The following is a 19499-nucleotide window of genomic DNA, read 5'->3' as shown; positions in this document are numbered from 1 at the left end:
TAGGCGTGGCCAAGTGTGGACCGCAGAAGCTAGGCGTGGGTGTGCAGGTATGCGCTGTCAGATCCAACTTGGCTGCCTGTTGGAAATTTCCGCAATAAATTCACGGGAAATGCTTGCCAATGGTCAAACGCTGGCAATTTCATGTGGTTTCACCTAATGTTTACTCTTCATTTGGCTGAGAGAGCCTTCCAGGTTCCCATTCTGGAGCAACAGATCTGCCTTGAGGAGTCTCCCTGGGCCTTATTCTCCCCGGAGTTGGGGGCTGGAGGTCGGCATTTCCCCCTCCCAGAGCTCAGGTCGAACGGCCCTAACGTGCTTATTACTGCGCGGAGTTCGCCGGTATCTGGCTAGTAATAATTATAGATTTCCTCTGCGATTTGAGCCCATTGGTTGCCACGGCAACGGCGTAATAGCTCAACTGAAGCGCCGTCACCGTGATTTAGAGCCAGCACGGTCTGTCTTGCAGCCTCCCGGCTGGGCGCCCCCACCCCCTTGCCGTCGTCATGGCAACTGATGAGCAGCACGTGACCGAAAGCTCCGCGTCCCCCCTGCGCTCCCCCTCCCCATCTTGTGACCATTCCCGCTTCCTCTTCTGGGCCCCTGTGGACAGGCATTGACGCCCCCTCCCCCAGCTTGGGCTCTAATGGGGGTGGTAGAGTAATGGATTCCCCCAACCTCCCCCGCGGAGAGGGCGTCAGGTGGATTTTCAGAGCCGGAGCTGCCCCTCTGCCCCCGGAGGTCTTGGAGATGACTTGGGGCCCCTCCGAGCCCTTTCCTGGCTGCCGCCATGTCATAGGCTGGGTCTGCTGAAGCCCCCGCCGCCAGCGGAGTCCTGGGGAAGCCATTTGGGCATCGAAGGCTTGGGTCTCCGCTTTGTAGCTTCAGGGTTTCCTGGCCTGTTAGAGAAAAATCTAGGAAGAGGCCCCCTGGAAGGAGGAAGGGGAGGCAGACAGCCTTTTTCAGAAGGTCCCAGCTCATCTTTCCGGCTGAAATCAAGCTGGGCTTAAAACATCTTTTTTAAAAAATCTGTGTTCTATTTTTCTCTCTCTGTTCATCTCTTTCTTTCTGTCTTTTTCTCTTTGCCTCTGTGAGGGTTTTTCCTTTCTGCTTCTGTCTGAAAATCTCTCTCTCTGAATCCCTCTTGCAGTCTCTCACTCTCCCCGCCTCCTTCACCTCCTCTCCATCCCTCTGCCTCTAGCTCTTGCTGGGAACCACCTGAGCACATCCTTTTCCAGGAGTCCTCCTCCTGCCTGTACCTGAGCCCATGTTCTGGGGACTGCCTGGAAGTCCGGAGCCTCCTCCTGAGGGGGAGCTGGTGCCAGGCGGCCCCTCTTAGGATGAACCAGCCGGTCGGGTCCCTGGGACTCTGCAGAATGACATAGAGGAGGCATTTCAAGCAGTTGGGAGCTGGGCTTGCTTCAGGACCCTGCCAACTGTGAGTGCAGACGTGTGTGTGTGTGTGTGTCTCCTCGTGGATTTGCATGTATCTGCTGACATGTGGGGGTGCGTCTCAGCGTGTGTCGATGACTGTTAGCTGTGGGACTGGGCATGCAAGTGTGTGTGTGTGTACCCATGCACACGTGTGTAGCTTTCGGTCTGAAGGACACACAAAGGTACAGGACAGATTTTTCAAGGATGCTTTGTGGAGAGAACACCAGGAGATGAGCCCCTTTACGGCGGGAACAAAATAAACAATGATGGGTATTAAAGTGACAGATAAGGGCTTTGCTTTAGTCCGTGGGCTGGCAGAACCATTTCTACAGTCGTCTGCCTTCTGGTCCCAGGAAATGAAGTGAGGGTCACCTTGAAAAGGCGTCTTTGCTCAAGCCCCAAAATAAACCCTTCCTTTCCATTCTAAGGGCTAAAACAGCACACACACACCCCTTTCTTTCTGAAACCCAGGGGAAAGGAAGGCTCAGGGACGCGATCAGAGGGCATTTTGCTTTCTTCTCCCCATAAGACAGAAGGAGTTTCCGTGAGAATCACTCGCTTGGCAACCTGGATGGCTGATGCCCAGAGCAGGTGGAGGAAACTGGAGAGTGACTCCCCTGGCATCCTTTCCTTCTGCGGGCAGTTAGAGGTTCATTTTGAAATTTTTCACAGGAGCGGCCCATTCCCCAAGAGGCGGCCTGAAGGAAGCAGGTTGAGAAAGCCACGTTTCATTGGCAGGGAAGGTGTGGGAATCCTGAGGCTGTGCCCTTTACGATCCTGCAGTGCGTATGTGAGAGCTGGCAGCCACGTCAGCCCTGGAGGGGAGTCGCCCTTCCCTGAATATCTGGGAGACCTGGGGGCCAGGCGCTCTGTGACTGGATGCTGAGTGGGGGCTGGACACGCCGTGGGCGCCTGGGGGGCAAGGCCAGATCCAGACACAAGGACCGGCCTCTGGAAGGTTCCGGTCCAAGTAGGAACAGACCGTGATCACGGCGCAGTGCCCTCACACGGAGAGGCGTTGCTGTTGTTTGCCGCTCTGGTTCCCCTACGCCGTGGCCTCTGTCTGCAGTGGCCCTGCCACCTCGGTCACCCGCCAGAGCTCTCATCACCTTGAAGCGTCCTCTGCCACTGCTTCCAGGAAATCTTTCACTTCCACCCGAGTGGAGCCAGTGCTGTGCGCCCTCCCTGGCCCGACCCCCGTACCTTGTACCTCGGGCATCGTGTCCCCCGCAGACCTCTCTCTCCCTCCCCCTTCGCCCTGAGCTGCAGTTTATTTTACAAGGACTTAAAGACAAATAGTGATTAAGATGAAATGCAGGCAGAGCATCTAGCCTGAACTCTTAGAACGCCAACGTCATAAAAGGCAGAAGGGCTGAGGAATGGTTCCAGCTGAAAGGCGATGAAAGGGGCATCTGAGGGATCCTGGGTGGAGCCTGGATCCGGGAAACAAAACAGCCACAAGACACCTTTTGGGGACAAGTCGGGGGATCTGCATGTAGATATATTAGCTAATAGTATTATGTCAGTGATGAATTTCCCGACTGCGAATGAAATACCGTGTATCTCACATCGTCTGTACTGAGGTTATATAGGAGAATGTCCTTGTTCTTAGAAGATGCAGGCTGGAGGGTTTCAGGGTGAAATATCAGGTACAAATGTGGCAGAGTATGAACAAGCAGTGGTTGTTGAGCTGTCCTTGCAACTTTTGTGTAGGTTTGAACATTTTTGCACGTTTTACGTGGATCGCCTCATTTAGTCCTCGGAGAAGCCTGGGGGTGAGGGAGCTCTATCATCCCCATTTTCCAGTTGAGAAAACAGAGGCCGAGCCAGATTCAAACCCAAGCCCAAACCCCATCATTCCACTGCCCCACTGCCCACCGTAACTGTGAGATTACAAAGGGTAACTCACTCAGCAGTCTTGTACCTCTAGAAGAAACACTTCTGGTTTGAGTCTGAGTGACTTCTGTGGTGTAGAGCACTGGATCTAGAGCCAGCCTGGGTTTGTATCCCGGGTCGGCGACTTCATGGCTGTGTGTTGTTGGGCAAGTCACTTAACCTCTCTGTGCTCCCATTTCCCTTTTTTCTCTTTTTGGTAAGAGAGGATGATAATAGTAACTACTTTAGAGGGTTGTTCTGAAAATTAAGGGCACTGTTATGTGTCAAAGCTTAAAACAGGGTTTGGCCCAAAGTAAGTGATCGGTAAATGTTGCTGTTGCTGTTATACTCGATCTTGTAATGACAGCAGTGCCTGCCTTGGCCCAGGATGGATAAACCTGGAGGATCTTTCTCTTCTGCAGCCAGGGCAGGCTTGCTTTCCAGAGCTGGCCTCCGAGGTCCCCCCAGGCGTCTAGGCAGGTGGCCCCTAATAGGTGCTCCAGAGATCTCAGTGTAGGGTGGGGGAGTGGGTACGGGCCTCCGTATGCCACCTCTTCCCAGCAGGACCGCCCTCCATAACTCCCCCGCAACAGTTACTCAGGTGCGCAGTGAAGGGCTCCGAGGACCCCCACCTGTTCCACGGAGCCCTAGACCCACGAGCTCAGCAGAGCTGCCCAAGTCCGCCCCTGGGGGCTGGCCCCAGCCTCTTGTATTTTGTCTGTGTTGCCTTCGCCCATTGACATTATAGCTCCTCAGACTGATCCAGAAATAGGCCAGATGGGGACCATTGATAAATTCACCTGGTTTTGCGAGCCAGATGTTCTCACACTTGAGAAGTCATCCTGAGAGCAGACCGCGGAAGGCAGGGGTCTCAGGCCTGAGCAGGTGGGGCGGCTCCTCAGTGGTCTTGGTCCCCTTCCCCGTCCCCCTTCACGGGGGCCGGCGGAAGGAAAGGACGGTTGCCATAGTGACCCCAGAGCACAGGCCGCGGTGGGACCCTGTGGTCGGAGCACCTGGCTGGGCAGCACAGCCAACGTTTGTGGACGTGGTGCGGGATGCTGGGGGCACAGAGATGCGGCAGTCACTCGCCATGGAGTTCTGCTGATGCCCCTCACTCATCACAGTGTGAAATTATCTTATTTGTCTACTTATTTGTCGTCTGTCTCTTCCGCTGGAACAGAAGGCAGAGACTCTGCTGTCCGGGCCCGACCTTGGTCCTTAGGATTTAGTATCGTGTCTTCAGACAGTGGGCCATCAGAAAATAGTGCCTGGCGGTGAATCCATGAACAAGTGAATGGGTGCACAAGTGAATTTCACAGGCTAAGGGGAGAGACAGAGATGTGAACAGATTGTCACATTACAGGTGACCTGGAAAAGAACGTGTATATAAATTGATGGATAATCTAAACATGGCAAATGTCAACAGTTGAAACTAGGGGTAGGTATAGCCAAGTTCATTCTGTGTTTGGAAATTTTCATTAGAAAAAAAAAAACCAGATAGATTGCTGGAGAAATACAGATTGAGTGGCATCTAACCCTGAATTGAGGCTCAGGAAGGCTTCCTGGAGGAGGTGACCAGAGGTTCGATATAAAAAGATGCACAGAGTTAAAGGAATATAAAGAGGAGGTGGGGGTAGAAAGGATGTTTCAACAGACATTACCACGTGAGTGATGACCTGGAGGCGGGAAAGAGCAGAGCATGCAGGTCAGTGTCAGCAGGGCAGGGCAGGGCAGGAGATACAGGCTCTAAGAGGGCTGGGTGCCCAGCCCCGCAGCTCAGTTTTATCCTGCGGGTAACAGGGAGCCAGGGAATGTTCAAGCAAGAGAGCAGCTGGGTCGGCTCTGTTAGGTGAGAAAATAAAATGGCGCACATTTAAAACTCTCCAACTGCTGCTGCAGCCCTTAGCTCTTGACCTGGAGGATGGCTGGGGGGTTTGTACATGTCTCAAGCGCATTATTTTAGAGATTTGCTTTTTTTACCTAGCAAGTTTGTTTTCCCCTGAAAGTGAAATGGAGGCCTTTTTCTCAAAGGGAAGGGAGGTAGAGCACGCCTCCTGATGGGAGCCGAGGAGCCCGGGGAGTTTGGACCCCTGGAGGGGTTTCCTCTCCGTGGATGTTTGGCTCTGTGTGGACAAAACATTGGGAGAGCACTTGCCGTTGGACAATTGACTGACACTCTTCTAGCCTCGCACGTTGATAGTCACAGGCATCCTCTGGTCAACCTTCTTCCCCTGGTTCCTATCCCAGCTCTTTCTTTGGTGCCACATTTTGTCCTATGAGCCCCACCCCTTTAGCTAAACCCGCTAAACGAGGCATGGTCAGCTGCAGGTTAACGACTCCAGCCACCTGACCCAGCATCCCGAGGGAAGGCTCCGGGCACTCCCTGAGTGGGCAGACCACCTTCTATGTCTCGAAAAAACAAGCCGCCAGATGGGAAGGTGGCTGGGCACGAGGGTCTTCAAAATCGACTCTCAAGTGCCATCGGGCAGCCCGGCTTCTGGGTCATGGGATGGACGGCCATCGTGGGCACATCTCAAGTGAGGGGGGAGCCTGCCTGTTTGGTCGGAACAGCTTTTTTTCGGAAGGCGATGAGTCGTGGTGCTTTCTCGTTACTACGGTAGCTCCCATTATTCGCGGTTTCGCTTTCCAAGGTTTCCATTACCCGCTGTCAACCGCAGTCTGCAAATATTAAATGGAAAATTCCAGAAGTCAACACTCGACAAGTTTTAAATTGCACACATACAGAGTAGCGTGATGAAATCTCATGCTGTCCCGCTCCATCCCGCCTGAGATATAAATCATCCCGAGGTCCACCTGGTACCCGCTTCTCGCCGTTAGTCACTCAGTAGCCGTCCCAGCTATCAGATGGACTGTGGCGGGATCGCAGGGCTTGCACTCCAGTAACCCTTATCTTACTTAATCATGGCCCCAAAGCACGAGACTAGTGATGCTGGTAATTCGGATATGCCAAAGAGAAACCGTCAAGTGCTCCCTTTAAGTGAAAAGGCGAAAGTTCTCAACTGAATAAGGAAAGAAAAAAAATCATAAGCTGAGGTTGCCAAGATCTACAGTAGAACGAAACTTCTATTCGTGAAATTGTGAAGAAAAAGGAAATTTATGCTAGTTTTGCTGTCGCACCTCGAATGTGTATAAACAGGAAAAAACACAGTATACGTAGGGTTCAGAACTATCCGTGGTCTCAGGCATCCACTGGGGGTCTTGGAACGTAAGGGGGCTTCTATATATCCCTGGACCTCCCCTTTGCTGTCTCTCTTGCACCAAAATGTTTAAAGAGGCGGCAGGCGAGTTAGGAAGCCGGAAGAGGCAGGCGAACTCCATCACAGATTCCTGTTCCCAGCATGCAGGCGGCGTTCTCCGTCACCTGGAGCTGTCCCAAGTACCGGCAGTCATAGAGATGCCAGTTCTTCCACCCAAAGGACCTAACGTCCCACTGCGGGGGCCAGGGCTCCTCAGGGACTTTGGGAGGAGAGTTACGGTTCAGGAGAAGCGCCAAGTGTGGGCTGAGGTTGGAAATGAGTGTGTGGCCAAAAGCTGAGCATCTTCAGGAAGGCTGCAGACAGTGGTAACTGTTGGTTTGGAGGTTTTTTTCTTCCTGGAAAAGAGGTGTGTGTTGGTCTGAGTTGTCTGGTGAGGTTTCTGGGTAAGGATCGAAGCCACCAATGTGGCAATGTGCCCAGAGCTTGGTCTTCAAGCCCAGACAGTCCTGGTTCTAACCCAGCTCCACCATCTCTAGCTGTGTGTCCTTGTGCAAGTGGCCAAACCTCTCTGAGCCTATTGCCTCACCTGAAAATGGGAAGAGTAGTATTTATCGTCCAGGATTAGATGAGACAGTGTGTGTTAAGCCTTGACACAGGAGGTATTCATTCATTCAATCATAGCCGATCCCTACATACACGCATAAATGAAGGATCCTTCCAGTTAGTGAAAAGTTGGGATATTTCCAAGGGATTATGGGAATCCTGTCAGGCACACACCATAGCTCCAATCACCAAGAAAGTGTTTCCAAGCCACCTGCGGTGCAGACCTCGAACGAAATAAATGATTCGGTGGTTACAGGCTGTGGCATTTGCATATGTGGCAGTTCCCGGAGTCCTCAAAATCGTTTGTTTTCTCAGAACGGGAAATGTGTCTCCTCCAATCGCGCTGACGTTGTTTGTTTGTTTATTTTGGCCCTCCCCCGGGATCAGAGCGGGACACGTCCTTGTTCTGCATGGTGTCTGCACAGGTGCCCGGTCAACATTGGTGGAACTGAGTGAACAGATGTCAGAGGCCGGCCCTCAGCGTCGGCATAGGCATCCTTTTTAAACCAGATCTGTTCTGTGGGCCAGCCCGGTGGCATAGTGGTTAAGTTTGTGGGCTCCACTTAGGCGGCCAGGTTCGTGAGTTCGGATCCCAGGCGCAGACCTACACACCGCTCATCAGGCCATGCAGTGGCAGCATCCCACATACAAAGTAGAGGAAGACTAGCACAGATGTTAGCTCAGCAACAATCTTCCTCACCAAAAAAAAAAAAAAAGCACACCAGATCTGTTCTTCCACCACTCCTCCCTTGATGGGTGGGACACCAAAAACCAGCTCCTCCGTTCGCAGCCGCGTCTTGCCACGTCTTTCCTGCCCCAGGACGAGGCTGGCTGTCCCTCCCAGGCAGAGGGCTCGGATTTGCAGCCGCGTGTGTTTTTCCTTCACTTTGCTCACAGGCTGGGGGCCACCCGCTCTACAGTCATGTGTTCCTGCGCCCCGCGTCCGTGATTGACGTTGCCCTCGTCCTCCTGGGGGAGCCTGGATGCACGAGGCTGGGGAGTCGGGGCCAAAGCAGCATCTCAGAGAACCTAGACGTTCTGGTGGGGACACGGGACGTGCAAATAGCGCTTCCCCACATCCAGGGCGGAGAAGAAACGCCTTCCCTACCCGGTGGAGAGGGGTCTCTGGCCTGAGAAAACGGCCTGCCATGAGCCGTCTCTCCCATGCCCGGTGTGCGTGCCGCTGCCAGATGGAGCACGCCATGACCTCAGGGGTTGGCTCCCTTCTTCCCATTTTATGGGTGAGGAAACTGAGGCCGTGCGGAGCCGAGCGACTTGCCCAGAGTCATCGAGCTAATCTATGGCACTTTTGGACCCGGTTTCTGGCTCGTGTGACTTTCTCAACTGCCCGCTCCATCCTTCCGAGGGGTCAGCACGTGCCTGTTTGCAAGAACAGAATTCCCCTCCCCTTATGCAAGTCACCGATGACTGTATAACCCCCCAGAGGCGGGTTATAGGAAATTAGGAACGCAGAGAGGGAGGGTGGGAGGCTGCGGGAGCTGGGGCTGGAGGAGGAAAGCCAGGCCCGAGAGAAAGCCTCCTGTCCCAATGCCAGCTGTCCTGGCCCCGTGAATGGGGCCCTGTTAGCCATCAGCAAAGGCCCCAGGCTCCGGCTTTATTGGTTTCCATGGCGACCCCTGGCCTTGACAACAGAGGCACTGAGCCTGTCATTGTGTCCCATTGGGTCTGCAAGAAAGCCAATGGCTGGGGCTGCAGACAGGAAAGGAATGTCCCCAGCCCCTGCCAGCTCTGTTGTCTTGGCCCCGAGAGCACACGGGAGAATGCAGGAAGCATCTCTGGGGCCCCAGAGAGGTCTGGGGGACCCATCTCTAGTCTGTGCTGCACATAAAGATTTTTGTGTTCACAGGGGCCATGAGGCAGCATAGTGAGATGAGACAGACGCCATCTTCATAGGGTGTTCGTGGAGCGTTGACTGTTTAGTCAGTGATATTTGTAGCCAGGCGCTGCTCTGGGGCTGGAGATACAGCAGGGACCCAAGTCCCAGGTCTCGGTTCACCCTCTGCTGGCCCACAAGGTGGGTCCAACTGGTATTATCCTCATGTTACAGATGAGGAAGTTGAGGCACAGAGAGGTTACTTAATGTGCCCGAGGTCACACAGTGGGTAAAAGGGGCTGGTTTCCCATTCAACGCCCTACACACCACCTGGGAAACAGCCACCCTGGGGCTTCTCTCTCCCTGTCTCTTTGGGAAGTCTAACTTTCAAAGTCAGAAACCCCCATTTCCGGGGACGTGGGGGTCATGCAGACGTGGGTCAAGCACAGGGCCCACCGGCCACCCCTCATGGCCGTAGTTCTCCACCTGGCCTCGGGAGCGTCACCAATGCCCGGATCCCGCCTGGGAGCTCACTCTCCTCATTCCCATGAGCAGCCAACGGTAAGAATGGCTGGCTTGTGAGCTCTGAGACCTTCAGAGGCTGTCAGGCCGGGCAAACCCTGCAGGCCGCTGAAATTCCACGTGGACGGCGCCTGCACGGCGCAGCAGGTGCGGGCGTCACACCGAAGCCCGTGCTTCCACGACTTTTATTCTCCCTCCTGAGCAAATTGGAAGGATTTTCCTTTCTTCCTTTTGCCCTTTCGCCTGAATTCCTCTCATCCTATTGATCTAAACCTTGTGGACTCTCATCGCATCCCGCCCTCCAAATGCTCCAGGCCGATAAGAGGGAGCAGAGAGAACTAGTTAGCATTTTAATTAAAGGAAAAGGGAGAGAGAGAGGTGGGAGCAACTGGAGGACTCGCTCTCTGCTTAGAGCCGGGTTTCCTGCTCATTTTGACGGAGACACGTAGTAAGAAACAGCATTTTTGCAGGCCTGTCGCATGCCCCACCCGAAAAGTCCCCTCGCTCGCTGTGTATTCCGATGCTTCCTGTTCTGTTTAATTGATGGATTAATTTAAATTTCTCCTTCAGTTCTGATCACGTCAAGGAAACAAATCCCTGGGGGTTTGGGGTTTTTTTTTTTTCTTTTTTTTTGAGGAAGATTAGCCCTGAGCTAACATCTGTGCCCATCTTCCTCTACTTTATATGTGGGACGCTTACCACAGCATGGCTTGACAAGCAGTGTGTAGATCCACACCCGGGATCTGAACCGGCGAACCCTGGGCTGCCGAAGCAGAACGTGCGAACTTAACCGCTGTGCCACCGAGCTGACCCCTATCCAACTTTTAACTCAATGACCTGCCTTGATTTTATTACAGCCTTTCCCCAATCACCTTTATTTGCAGCAAATGAAACTTTGAAGGAAGGGGGTTGGGTAGAGTTTAGAAAGGGTTCTAGGAAAATGAGTTTATTTAAACTTAAAAAACAAGGTGATTTCAAGAAATACGTTAAGTAAACACAAGGGGTGTGAGAATTAATTAAGAAAGTGAGGGGGAACCGCGGTGTGGAAGACACGGGGAGATTTGGGGTTTCAAAGACCAGGAGTGCCCGCCACCACCCCGCTTTCCATTCTGATTTGGGGATTTCTGCAGCCTTCCCTGGGTCACAACCCTCAGGGGGTGCCAATGCCCCGAAGCCCCCCCCACAACCCGGGATCCCTCAGGCCACCCCCTCCTTTTCCCGGGTGCATCCAGGGGCCAGTCTGTTCCAAAGGACGATGCTAATGCTGCTCCTGGGGTCGGCGTGGGGCTCGGGGAGCAGTGCCGTGCGGGATGCTCAGTAAACTGTGGAGCTCCCAGTACGCCTGCCAGATGGTTCTGAGGGTCCCAAGGGGCCTTAGAAACGGTGTGCTCCACACCCACGTTTTACACGTGAGGACACCGAGGCCGAGAGAGGGATGCGCCTTTGGTATCTGAGTCAGAGCGGGGCTGTGGTGGACCCCCTCACCGCAGCGACTTCACAGTTGAGGGGAGGGGAATATTGTTGGTAAGTTGTCGTTTTAACATGAATGTCAGACCTGCTCCCTGATTTTAATACGAATCCTCAGATCGGCCTCAAAAGGCAGGTGTTAAGTGTCCTCATTTCACAGCTCAGACACGTTGAATTCATTCAAAGCATAAATTGACTCCAGGAACCTTGCCAAGCTCTGGATGCCGTGGAAACAAGAAAAAGCCGACCCCTACTCTCTCGGGGTTCACATTTTCTCAGTGTGATTGGAGGGTTTTAGGCAGGAGAGTGATGTGAGATGAATTATCCTTAAAAAGATCAGGGACCGAGTAGAAAGCAGATGGAAGGGGAGCAAGAGAGAAAGCCAAGAGGCCCCCGAGGATGTCATCGCCCTTGTCCAGGTGAGAGACAATGGTGGCTTGCATCAGAGAGGTTAGGGACTTGCCGCCACCACAGAGGCCCCAGGATCCCGGGCGCCCAGCTCTCTGCTGTGACTGTCGATGCTCCAGGCATCTCTACCGGGGAAAAGGAGCCTTCCCTTGTGGCCGGCTTGCATCTGAGGGGCTCCGGAGCAAGTCCACCGGGAGAGTCTGCCCCTCTCTCGGGCCCCTTTCCTCAGTGACCCAGAAACCTCCACGGACCTCAGAGCACAGAGCTCTAGAGCTCTAGCATCGTCAGCAGAAAGAGAGCAGAAGTCAGAGACAGAGTAAACTCAAACGTCTCATGTGCCTGTGATACGCCAGGCTGTTTACATCTGCTCTCACTAATTCCCAGCACAGCCCAGCTGTGAGCGAGGCATCACTCTCCTGGTTCCAGAAATAAGGAAACTGAGGCTCAGAGCATTTTCATAAGTTTCACTGTGTTGCACAGTTACATAAGGTAGAATGGTGCCTTGGACCCAAGCTTTATAGTCTGAAGCCCAATCTCGGATGCCAGCTCCATGCACAGCACATGTACCTGTACTGTCCATCATGGTGCACGTGACAGACATGACTAATCAATCACAGCTCTTTTTCCCTCAAAGCCTAAAAGAGGCCATAAAATCTTTCAAATAGTCAGTACCCATTGATCACAATGTGATATTTATTGCCAGCCCAACCCCACCCAGAACCCAGCAAGTTAGCTTCTTCCCTTATGTTGGGTCTTGCTGATGCTCCTAGCCTAGGGGCAGTATGAGAAAGTCCATGGGACAAGTGGGTTCTAGACCCGTCTCTCTCTAACGTTAAGCAGCAGCAGCACAGTCACCATCAACAGTCACTCTGTGCCGGGACCTTTGCCGCTTAATCTCATTTAGTCCTGGTAAGAAGCCGAGAGGCAGGAACTGTTACTACCCCCCATTGCACAGGTAAGGACACTGAGGCCAGCTGCTAGACTATAAGCCGGGAGAACAGCTTCATCTTGGTCTTGTTCGCCGTTTCAGCAGCAGCACCCACGCACAGCGCTGGCCTGTCACGGGGCGCCGTGATGTCCCCTAAGTGATAAAGGAAGCGAAACCCGGATCACCCAGCCCGGAGCAGGCAGGAGTGCAAATGCAGGCCTATGTGATTAGTGTGTGCTGTTCTGACCCCCTCGCCCCCATCTGTAAAGGACGAGGGCTCCATAATTCTTTCCTATTTTTATTTTTTTATTTAGGTCAAACTCACTGAACAAAATGAACCATTAACCATTTTAAGTGAACAATTCAGTGCCTTTTAGTCCATTCACAGTATTGTGCAGCCATCACCACTGTCTCGTTCCAGAAGCTTTTCGTCACCCCGAACCACTGAGGAGTCTGGCCCACTATCCTTCTCACTTCTGACAACCACTAATCTGCTTTCCATCTCTTCGGCTTTACGTATTCTTGAAGTTTCATATAAATGGAATCGTACAGTAGGTGGCCTTCTGTTTTTGAGTTCATCCGTGTTGGAGACTGTGTCAGCCCTTCATTCCTTTTCATGGCAGAATAACACTCCTTTGTGTGAGTAGACCACGTTTTGTTGATCCGTTCATGGGTCGATGGAGACTCTGGGTGGTTTCCACCTTTTGGCGCTTGTGTGTAGCGCTGCTCTGAATGTACGTGTATTCGTTTGAGTTCCTGTTTTCTCTTCTTTTGAGGACAGTCATGCGTCACTTAATGACAGGGACACGTTCTGAGAAATGCGTCATTGGGCGATTTCATCGTTGTGCAAATATCAAAGAGTGCCCTTACACAAGCCCAGATGGTACAGCTCCCTACCCCCCTAGGCTCCGTGGGACTAATCTTCTGGGGCCACCATCATATGTGTGGTCCGTCATTGACCAAAATGTCGTTGTACGGTGCGTGACCGTATATACTTAGGAGTGGATTTGCAGGGCCACATGGTAATTCTGTGTTTGACTTTTTGAGGAACCCATAATTCTTAAAGGCCGTGCTAACTCTAAGACTGCAAGTTTAGGATCCGGGCCCTGACTTCTTCCTCCCCATCAACTCCCACCCCATTCAGTGCCCTCCAACATACCTTGTGAGCCCCCCTCCCCAGCGCACAGTGACCCCAGCATCTCACTGACATGCCGAGTGCCTGTTCCCCTCCCCACCCCCAACGTGGAGACCTGGCTGTGCAGGACCCTTCTGAATAAGACTGGAGAGCTGGGCTCCCTCCCCCTTGAGAGGGTCTCCAGAGGGTCCTATCAGCAGGCAGGCAGCTCCAGCTGGTCCTGCCGCTCATCTTCCCTTCCACCACTCTGTGATTTCAGGTCCCAGCCCCTCTCTCTGTGCCCCCAAATCCTTGCCCGTTCCAGGCCTCTCACGCCCCCGAGCATTTGCTCAGGTCTTGCCTCTCCTTTCTTCTTTGGCTTCTGAAACCTCCCAGCCCCTCAAGGTGCAGCTCAGGTGACGCCGCATTAGCATCCTAACCGCCACCAGAATTCATCTCTCTGTGTTCCCGTGGCACCTTGCTCAGGCCCACGAAAGTCCTGATTGCATCCTGTCTTATACAGAAGCAGTTGTTGACAGTGAACTGGAAAATCTTTATATACTTACCTTGCCAGGTTATTTTAAGAATTTATTGACATGATGGGTAAAGCGGCCTAGTGCAGTAGAGCTCCCATTTTCTCCCCCTCATTCCTCCACCACTAAATTAACGGGCTTCAGAAAGAGAGGGGTGTTTTATCTGTCTTCGTTTCTCCTGCACCTAAATAATGCAGTGCCTTGCTTCTAACAGGAGCCTAATTAATTTCTGTTGATTGAATTAGTGGGCTAGAGAAAGTGAACAAGTGACATTAACTCTTCTGGTTGTTAGAACTCTGTCGTGCTCAGAATTAATGTCTGATGGAGATCAGGTTTCCTTATAAGGTCAGTTTCAACTGCGGGCCATGGAAATGTCACCTCCATCTATTTCCCAGTGTGACATTCTGTAATTGAAAGTGTGCCGGTGTGCGTCTCACTTTTTGCGGAGCATTCAAATGTTAATATTCGAGTTCTCCGAGCTTCTCGCATTTTCAAAAACACGTTTAATGGGAATTGAATGGTGTGGAGTCTTAAGTGCTCCGGTTCGAGACAAATGGTTTTAAATGAGAGACAGCAATTGCTCCGCTAAATTAACAGGCTTGCATGGAGTCGGAAGTGCTAGTATAGATTTTAAAAAAAACACCTATTGAGTTATCAAGGAAAGAGTATGGTTTCTCAGTTAACTGATGGTCACACCTTTCACGTTCATGCTTTTCTCAATAATATTTCCTCTGGTGAAGAGCAACAGAATTTTCTCTCTGAACTAGATCATTTGTATCCATCAAGCCTGAATAGACCAAAGTTAGGTGTTTTGTTATTGGCTAAATTAATCGATATGTTGCAATGAGTGAAAGCAAAGGCTTTGGGATTGGACGGTCCCAGCAATCCTATGACCAAGGCCAGCTCCCGTAGCACCTCCAGCTTCCGTCTCCCCATCTCTGAAATGGGGAGGTGCCCTCCTCACTGGGTGGTTGAGCAGATGGAGGGGGATAAAGGACCCTTCAGAATCTCACCCAGCAACCTCCTCCTACAGTCGCTTCCACCCAGGAGGAATCCTGGAGCTCCCACCGGGAGAGAAGGAGGTTTGCTGGCCGGAAGTCTTTATCCTTAGCCACCCAGCAGGGCTGGACTCCACCTGCAATGCTGAACCGAAGAGGCACTGTCACTCCCAGTGCACTGCCAAGATTTGGGGCTCATGAGTTTGATGCTTTAGCCCTGCTGTTAGCCGGGACTCTGTTTGCAAGCAAGAGAAATCCACTCAAAGTAATACAAGCAAGCCAAAAACGGGGGTGGGGCTTTCTAGACTTTCTTACCTAGGCACTATTGGGATGGGAACACTTTTCCCTCCCTCTTGATGTTTCCTTCCATGGGGAGGGACGTCTATGAGCCTGACACTCTGGCTCTCCCCCGCCTCCACCCGCGCATCCCCAGGACCAGGGGGACTCCGGCTCACTGCCATGCCAAACTGGGCTGCAGGCTTGAGATGGAACCATGGAGGCCCCCACTTCCAGAACCCGCTCTCTTTCTCTGGTGGCTGCTTCTGCTGGTGGTGACTTCGCTGCATAGGCCACATTCTTCTCCACCCAAACACTCTGTCTGAATGCTGGCTTCTCTCACGGGGTAGATGGCAGCTGACCCCACAGTGCTCAGGACTCTGGTCCAACCCAGTCCGGTCAACCGTGGCCAGTGGGTCACACAGAACAGACCTGGCAGCTGGGTCTGCACCTCTGTGGACAGAGCAGGAAGCTTCTGAGAATGGGAAGTCTTGGTGTCTTGAGCAGACACCCCAAAAGACGCCTCCGGCACCCACTCCCCAGCAAGCCTCAGTTGCCTCGTCTGTGAAGACAGACTAATGATGGCAGCCACCCCATAGAGCTCTGGGGATGAAACGGGGTGGTGTCTGCAGCATCAGCCAGGAGCTCGTACATGTGAGCGCTCAGTACCTGGTGAGACTTAGAGGACCGGACTGAATCTAACTGACCGCTGTACCCCAGTGCCCAGTGGAGGGCCGACGCACAGTAGGTGCACATGAATATTTGTAGAATACTTGTGGATCCTCAAGCCGATGCCAGCCACCTCCCCCCTTTTCACTCTCTGCTTCTAATATTACAACCCAACATTCCATTAGCCATGGGGGCACGGGGTTATGGGTTCTGCCAACTCGTCATCCTGAGCTCGGTGCCGGATGCCCACACAGTTCCTCACCTGCACTGGTAAGCCACGTGCACTTGGCATTCTGGATCTAACCCATCATCCATCCTTGTTCCAGTCTGTCTTCGGGGATTCAGGCCTCCCCTCCAGCTGAGGATCTCTCTGGATCAGTGACTGTCACCTCTGGTTGGAGCATCCTCCATGCTGTCATCAAAGGATCGGAGAACTGGGCGGGCGGGCCCTCTTGTTCCTCATCCAGGTCCAAGATGGGGTTTCTACACACATCGGGGCGGAGGGTAGAGTCGGGCAGCCCGGCAGAGAGGAGCCCGGGAGGGCTGCGGCCCTGCCTCCCGAGGCCGTCATGAGCACGTTTCGGGTGGCCGTAACTTGGAATAAACCCCCATGTTAGAGACAAGCTAGGACTTCGAAGCCGGACATCTCTGAATCCAAACCCAGGCTCCACTGCCGACCTGCCCTGACCCTGGGTAGATCACATCACGTCTTTCTATCGTGGTAAAAAACACAGGATGTAAAATTTACCCTCTTAACCATGTTCAGTGTACGGTGTGGTAGTGTTAATGATATATATCTTGTGGTGCAACAGATCTCTAGGACCTGTTCATCTTGCAAAACTGAAACTCTATACCCACTGAACAGCTCTCTTTTCCTCCTCCCTCCAGCACCTGGCAACCATCATTCTACCTTCTGGTTCTAAGAACTTGACTCTAGGTGCCCCATGTGAGTGGCATCACGCAGTATTTCTCCTTTCGTGACTGGCATCTTTCAGTTACCATAACATCCTCAAGGTCCATCCATGTTGTGGCTTGTGACAGAATTTCCCTCCCTTTTTAGGGCTGAGTAATATTCCATTGTGTGTATATACGTTTTCTTTGTCCATTCACCCCTCAGTGGACTTTAGGTGGCTTCCACCTTTAGGCCATTGTGAATAGTGCTGCAACGTACATGGGTTAAATTACATCACTTCTGGGCCTCAGTTTCCTTGTCTGTAAAATGGGGATAATCCTACCTACCCTGTTGTGAGTGTTCTGGAAAGTGCCAGTACAGCGTCTAGCACATAAAGGGGCCTTGATAAATCATGTTCCTAGCACCCTCTACTTTTCCTAAAAAGCACTTCCCCAGCCGTAATTATGCACTTGTTTGTGCCCTTGTGTGTCTCGTTGTCTTGTGTCCCTCACAAGGATGTCAGCTCCACACCTAGCTCATTCACCCTTGTATGTACGTCCGGCCCAAGAAACAGTGCCTGGTGCAAAGTCAGTGCGTGATGGAATATACATTGCAGAATGAACGAATGGACATCTATGGATCGTTTGGGCTCAGTACTGTGTACTAATGAAGTTTTCTGACTCTGGGGTCAGAGAGATCTGAATTCTGTTTTCAGATCCACCACTTAGCCTCTCTGTGCGTCAGTTTCCTCATCTGTAAAAAGGGGACCACATAGAGTTGTTGTGGGCGTTAACAATAATAAATATCAAACGTTGTGTGTGTAGACTGATCAGCACCGTGTGCGGCACACGGAGAGGACTCAGAAAACAGGGTCCACAGGTAGGAGCGAGAAGCGGTTGCATCGTTGTTCTAAGATACAGCACAACACCACTGAAAACACACATGCCAAATGATGAAGCAGGCACTTAGCAAGAAGACCCACAAACAGCAAGGCGCACAGAGAGCACGTTTGACTGGTGGCCTGGGGAGGCGGGGAGGGGTGTGGGGCGAGGTGGGAAAAGGAAATAAACGATGTGGGGGGTGGCACTGCTCCAGGCCCGGATGCGAAAGGCAGCAGCAGAGTGAGGCCAGGATTTGGGGGCAGGACTTAGGAGGAGTCTGGAGAGAATCCGCACACCTGTGAGGCGGGAGCCGGGAGCCCTGACTCCCGGGGCTGTGTAGGGTAACCATCCGGTTTGCTGGGGCCCTTCTGGTTTGGAAACATAAAGTCCCACATCTCAGGAACCCCCTCAGTGTCGAGTGAACTCGGGACGGTTGGTCATGCTGGAGGTGCACACCCCCCAAAATGGGCCGCCTGACTCTCCGCCGGTCCCAGGATCCCCAGACAGCCCGACGACCAATATTCCACGTGGGAACAGGGCAGAGGGAGCTCCCAGCTTCCCACATCGAGAGTCACCGTGATGTTTGATGTTCCCCCTGTCTGAAGGCTTGCTCCCTTGTCCGGGTGGATGACGTGCTGAGCTTGTCATCTCGCTTACCGGGGGATCTCGAGTCAACTCTGTCCCCCCTCTCTGTTTTTCCGTCTGGAAAATGGGCATCATAATCCTCCCTGGGTGTGGTCAAGGTCCAATGAAAATGCACGGGACCGGGCTTTGGCTTAAAGTGGATATCCAACATGGAAGCAGGGCATCTGATGTCAGAAGAACCTTCTCCACTGTGTGGGGAAGTGGTGGGGCTGGGGTACGTGGCCGGCAGGGCGGTGGTCTTTGCTGGCCTAACTCTGGTTTCTGGTTTCTTTCAGGGAGGTAGCGTGTGAAGGGGGTCTCTGTTCCTGAAGGAGGGGATCATGGCCTCCATGTTGCTCACCCGGCGGCTGGCCTGCAGCTTCCAGCACAACTACCGCCTACTTGTGCCCGGTAAGCCCTGGTCCTGATGGAAGCCACAATCAAGACTGAGGATTCTGGGCTGGAAGAGTCCTTGGGGATAAAAGGACTGGCCAGCCAGCGCTTCTGGGGCTGTCCCATTATCCCCCATAAAACTGTCCCCATTACCACCCCTCGCAGCTCCCTTGTCTGTCGTATGCTCTTGTCCCTGGTGGACAGCTCTGCAGCGTCTAGACAGCTGATCCATCCTGGAGCCACTCTCTTTGCACAGAGGTGGTGGCCCCAGCAGACAGAAGGGCCCAGGCCGCCCCGACAGGGACCATCTGGGGAAAACACATAGCCGGGCTTGCTGCCAGGAAACACGAAAGCTACAAATGTCTCAGTAATTGACGCAAAGTCCACTGTGTTCAAGGGCACTGGACAGGAGGCAGCGTCCCAGGAATGTCCCACCCCCCTCCGCCCTCTCTCCACCTCTCTCTCCTTTCCTACACCCAAATGGCCGCCAGCACTGGCTCACTCGGCCACCGCCGTCTCTCGGGTGCCTCCGTTTCCCTCTGCCCCACTGAGTGCAGGCAGCTTAGCCAAGCGAGCATCCTGGGGGCGTGACCTTGTGAGACCTCCCTCCCCGTAGTCCCACCAGCAAGGCACGAGTGAATCCTATTTTACAGATGAGAAAACCCAGGCTCAGAGAAGCGAGGTCACTTGGCCAAGGTCACACAGCCACTTGAATCCAAGTGTGTCTGGCCCCAAACAAGGGAGTTACCAGCCCTCCTCCATATGCCTCCTGCGGCTCTGGGAGAAGGAGACACAAACGGGAGCCTCCTTTGGATGCCCTGCCCCTCCGGTCT

At 53.0% G+C, this 19499-nt stretch overlaps 1 protein-coding gene across 2 annotated transcripts in view; it reads left to right on the top strand.

The window, feature by feature from the left end:
• Nucleotides 1–19499, top strand: part of ABAT (4-aminobutyrate aminotransferase) — an 89625-nt gene that overhangs the window by 30866 nt on the left and 39260 nt on the right. The window contains exons 1-2 of one of the 2 annotated variants that reach the window (XM_023616353.2): nt 540–1435; nt 18570–18684. In XM_023616353.2, the coding sequence (XP_023472121.1) occupies nt 18615–18684 (70 nt within the window). In that variant the 5' untranslated portion in view covers nt 540–1435; nt 18570–18614. Of the gene's footprint in view, nt 1–539; nt 1436–18569; nt 18685–19499 lie in introns of those variants that run through there. The other variant, XM_023616351.2, reaches the window with a different exon arrangement.

This window comes from Equus caballus, chromosome 13 (genome assembly GCF_041296265.1).
Source record: "Equus caballus isolate H_3958 breed thoroughbred chromosome 13, TB-T2T, whole genome shotgun sequence".
In the NCBI taxonomy this organism is placed as follows: Eukaryota; Metazoa; Chordata; class Mammalia; order Perissodactyla; family Equidae; genus Equus; species Equus caballus.
The sequence above is the reverse complement of the archived record's forward strand: the minus strand, read 5'-3'. Positions and strand labels throughout refer to the sequence as shown.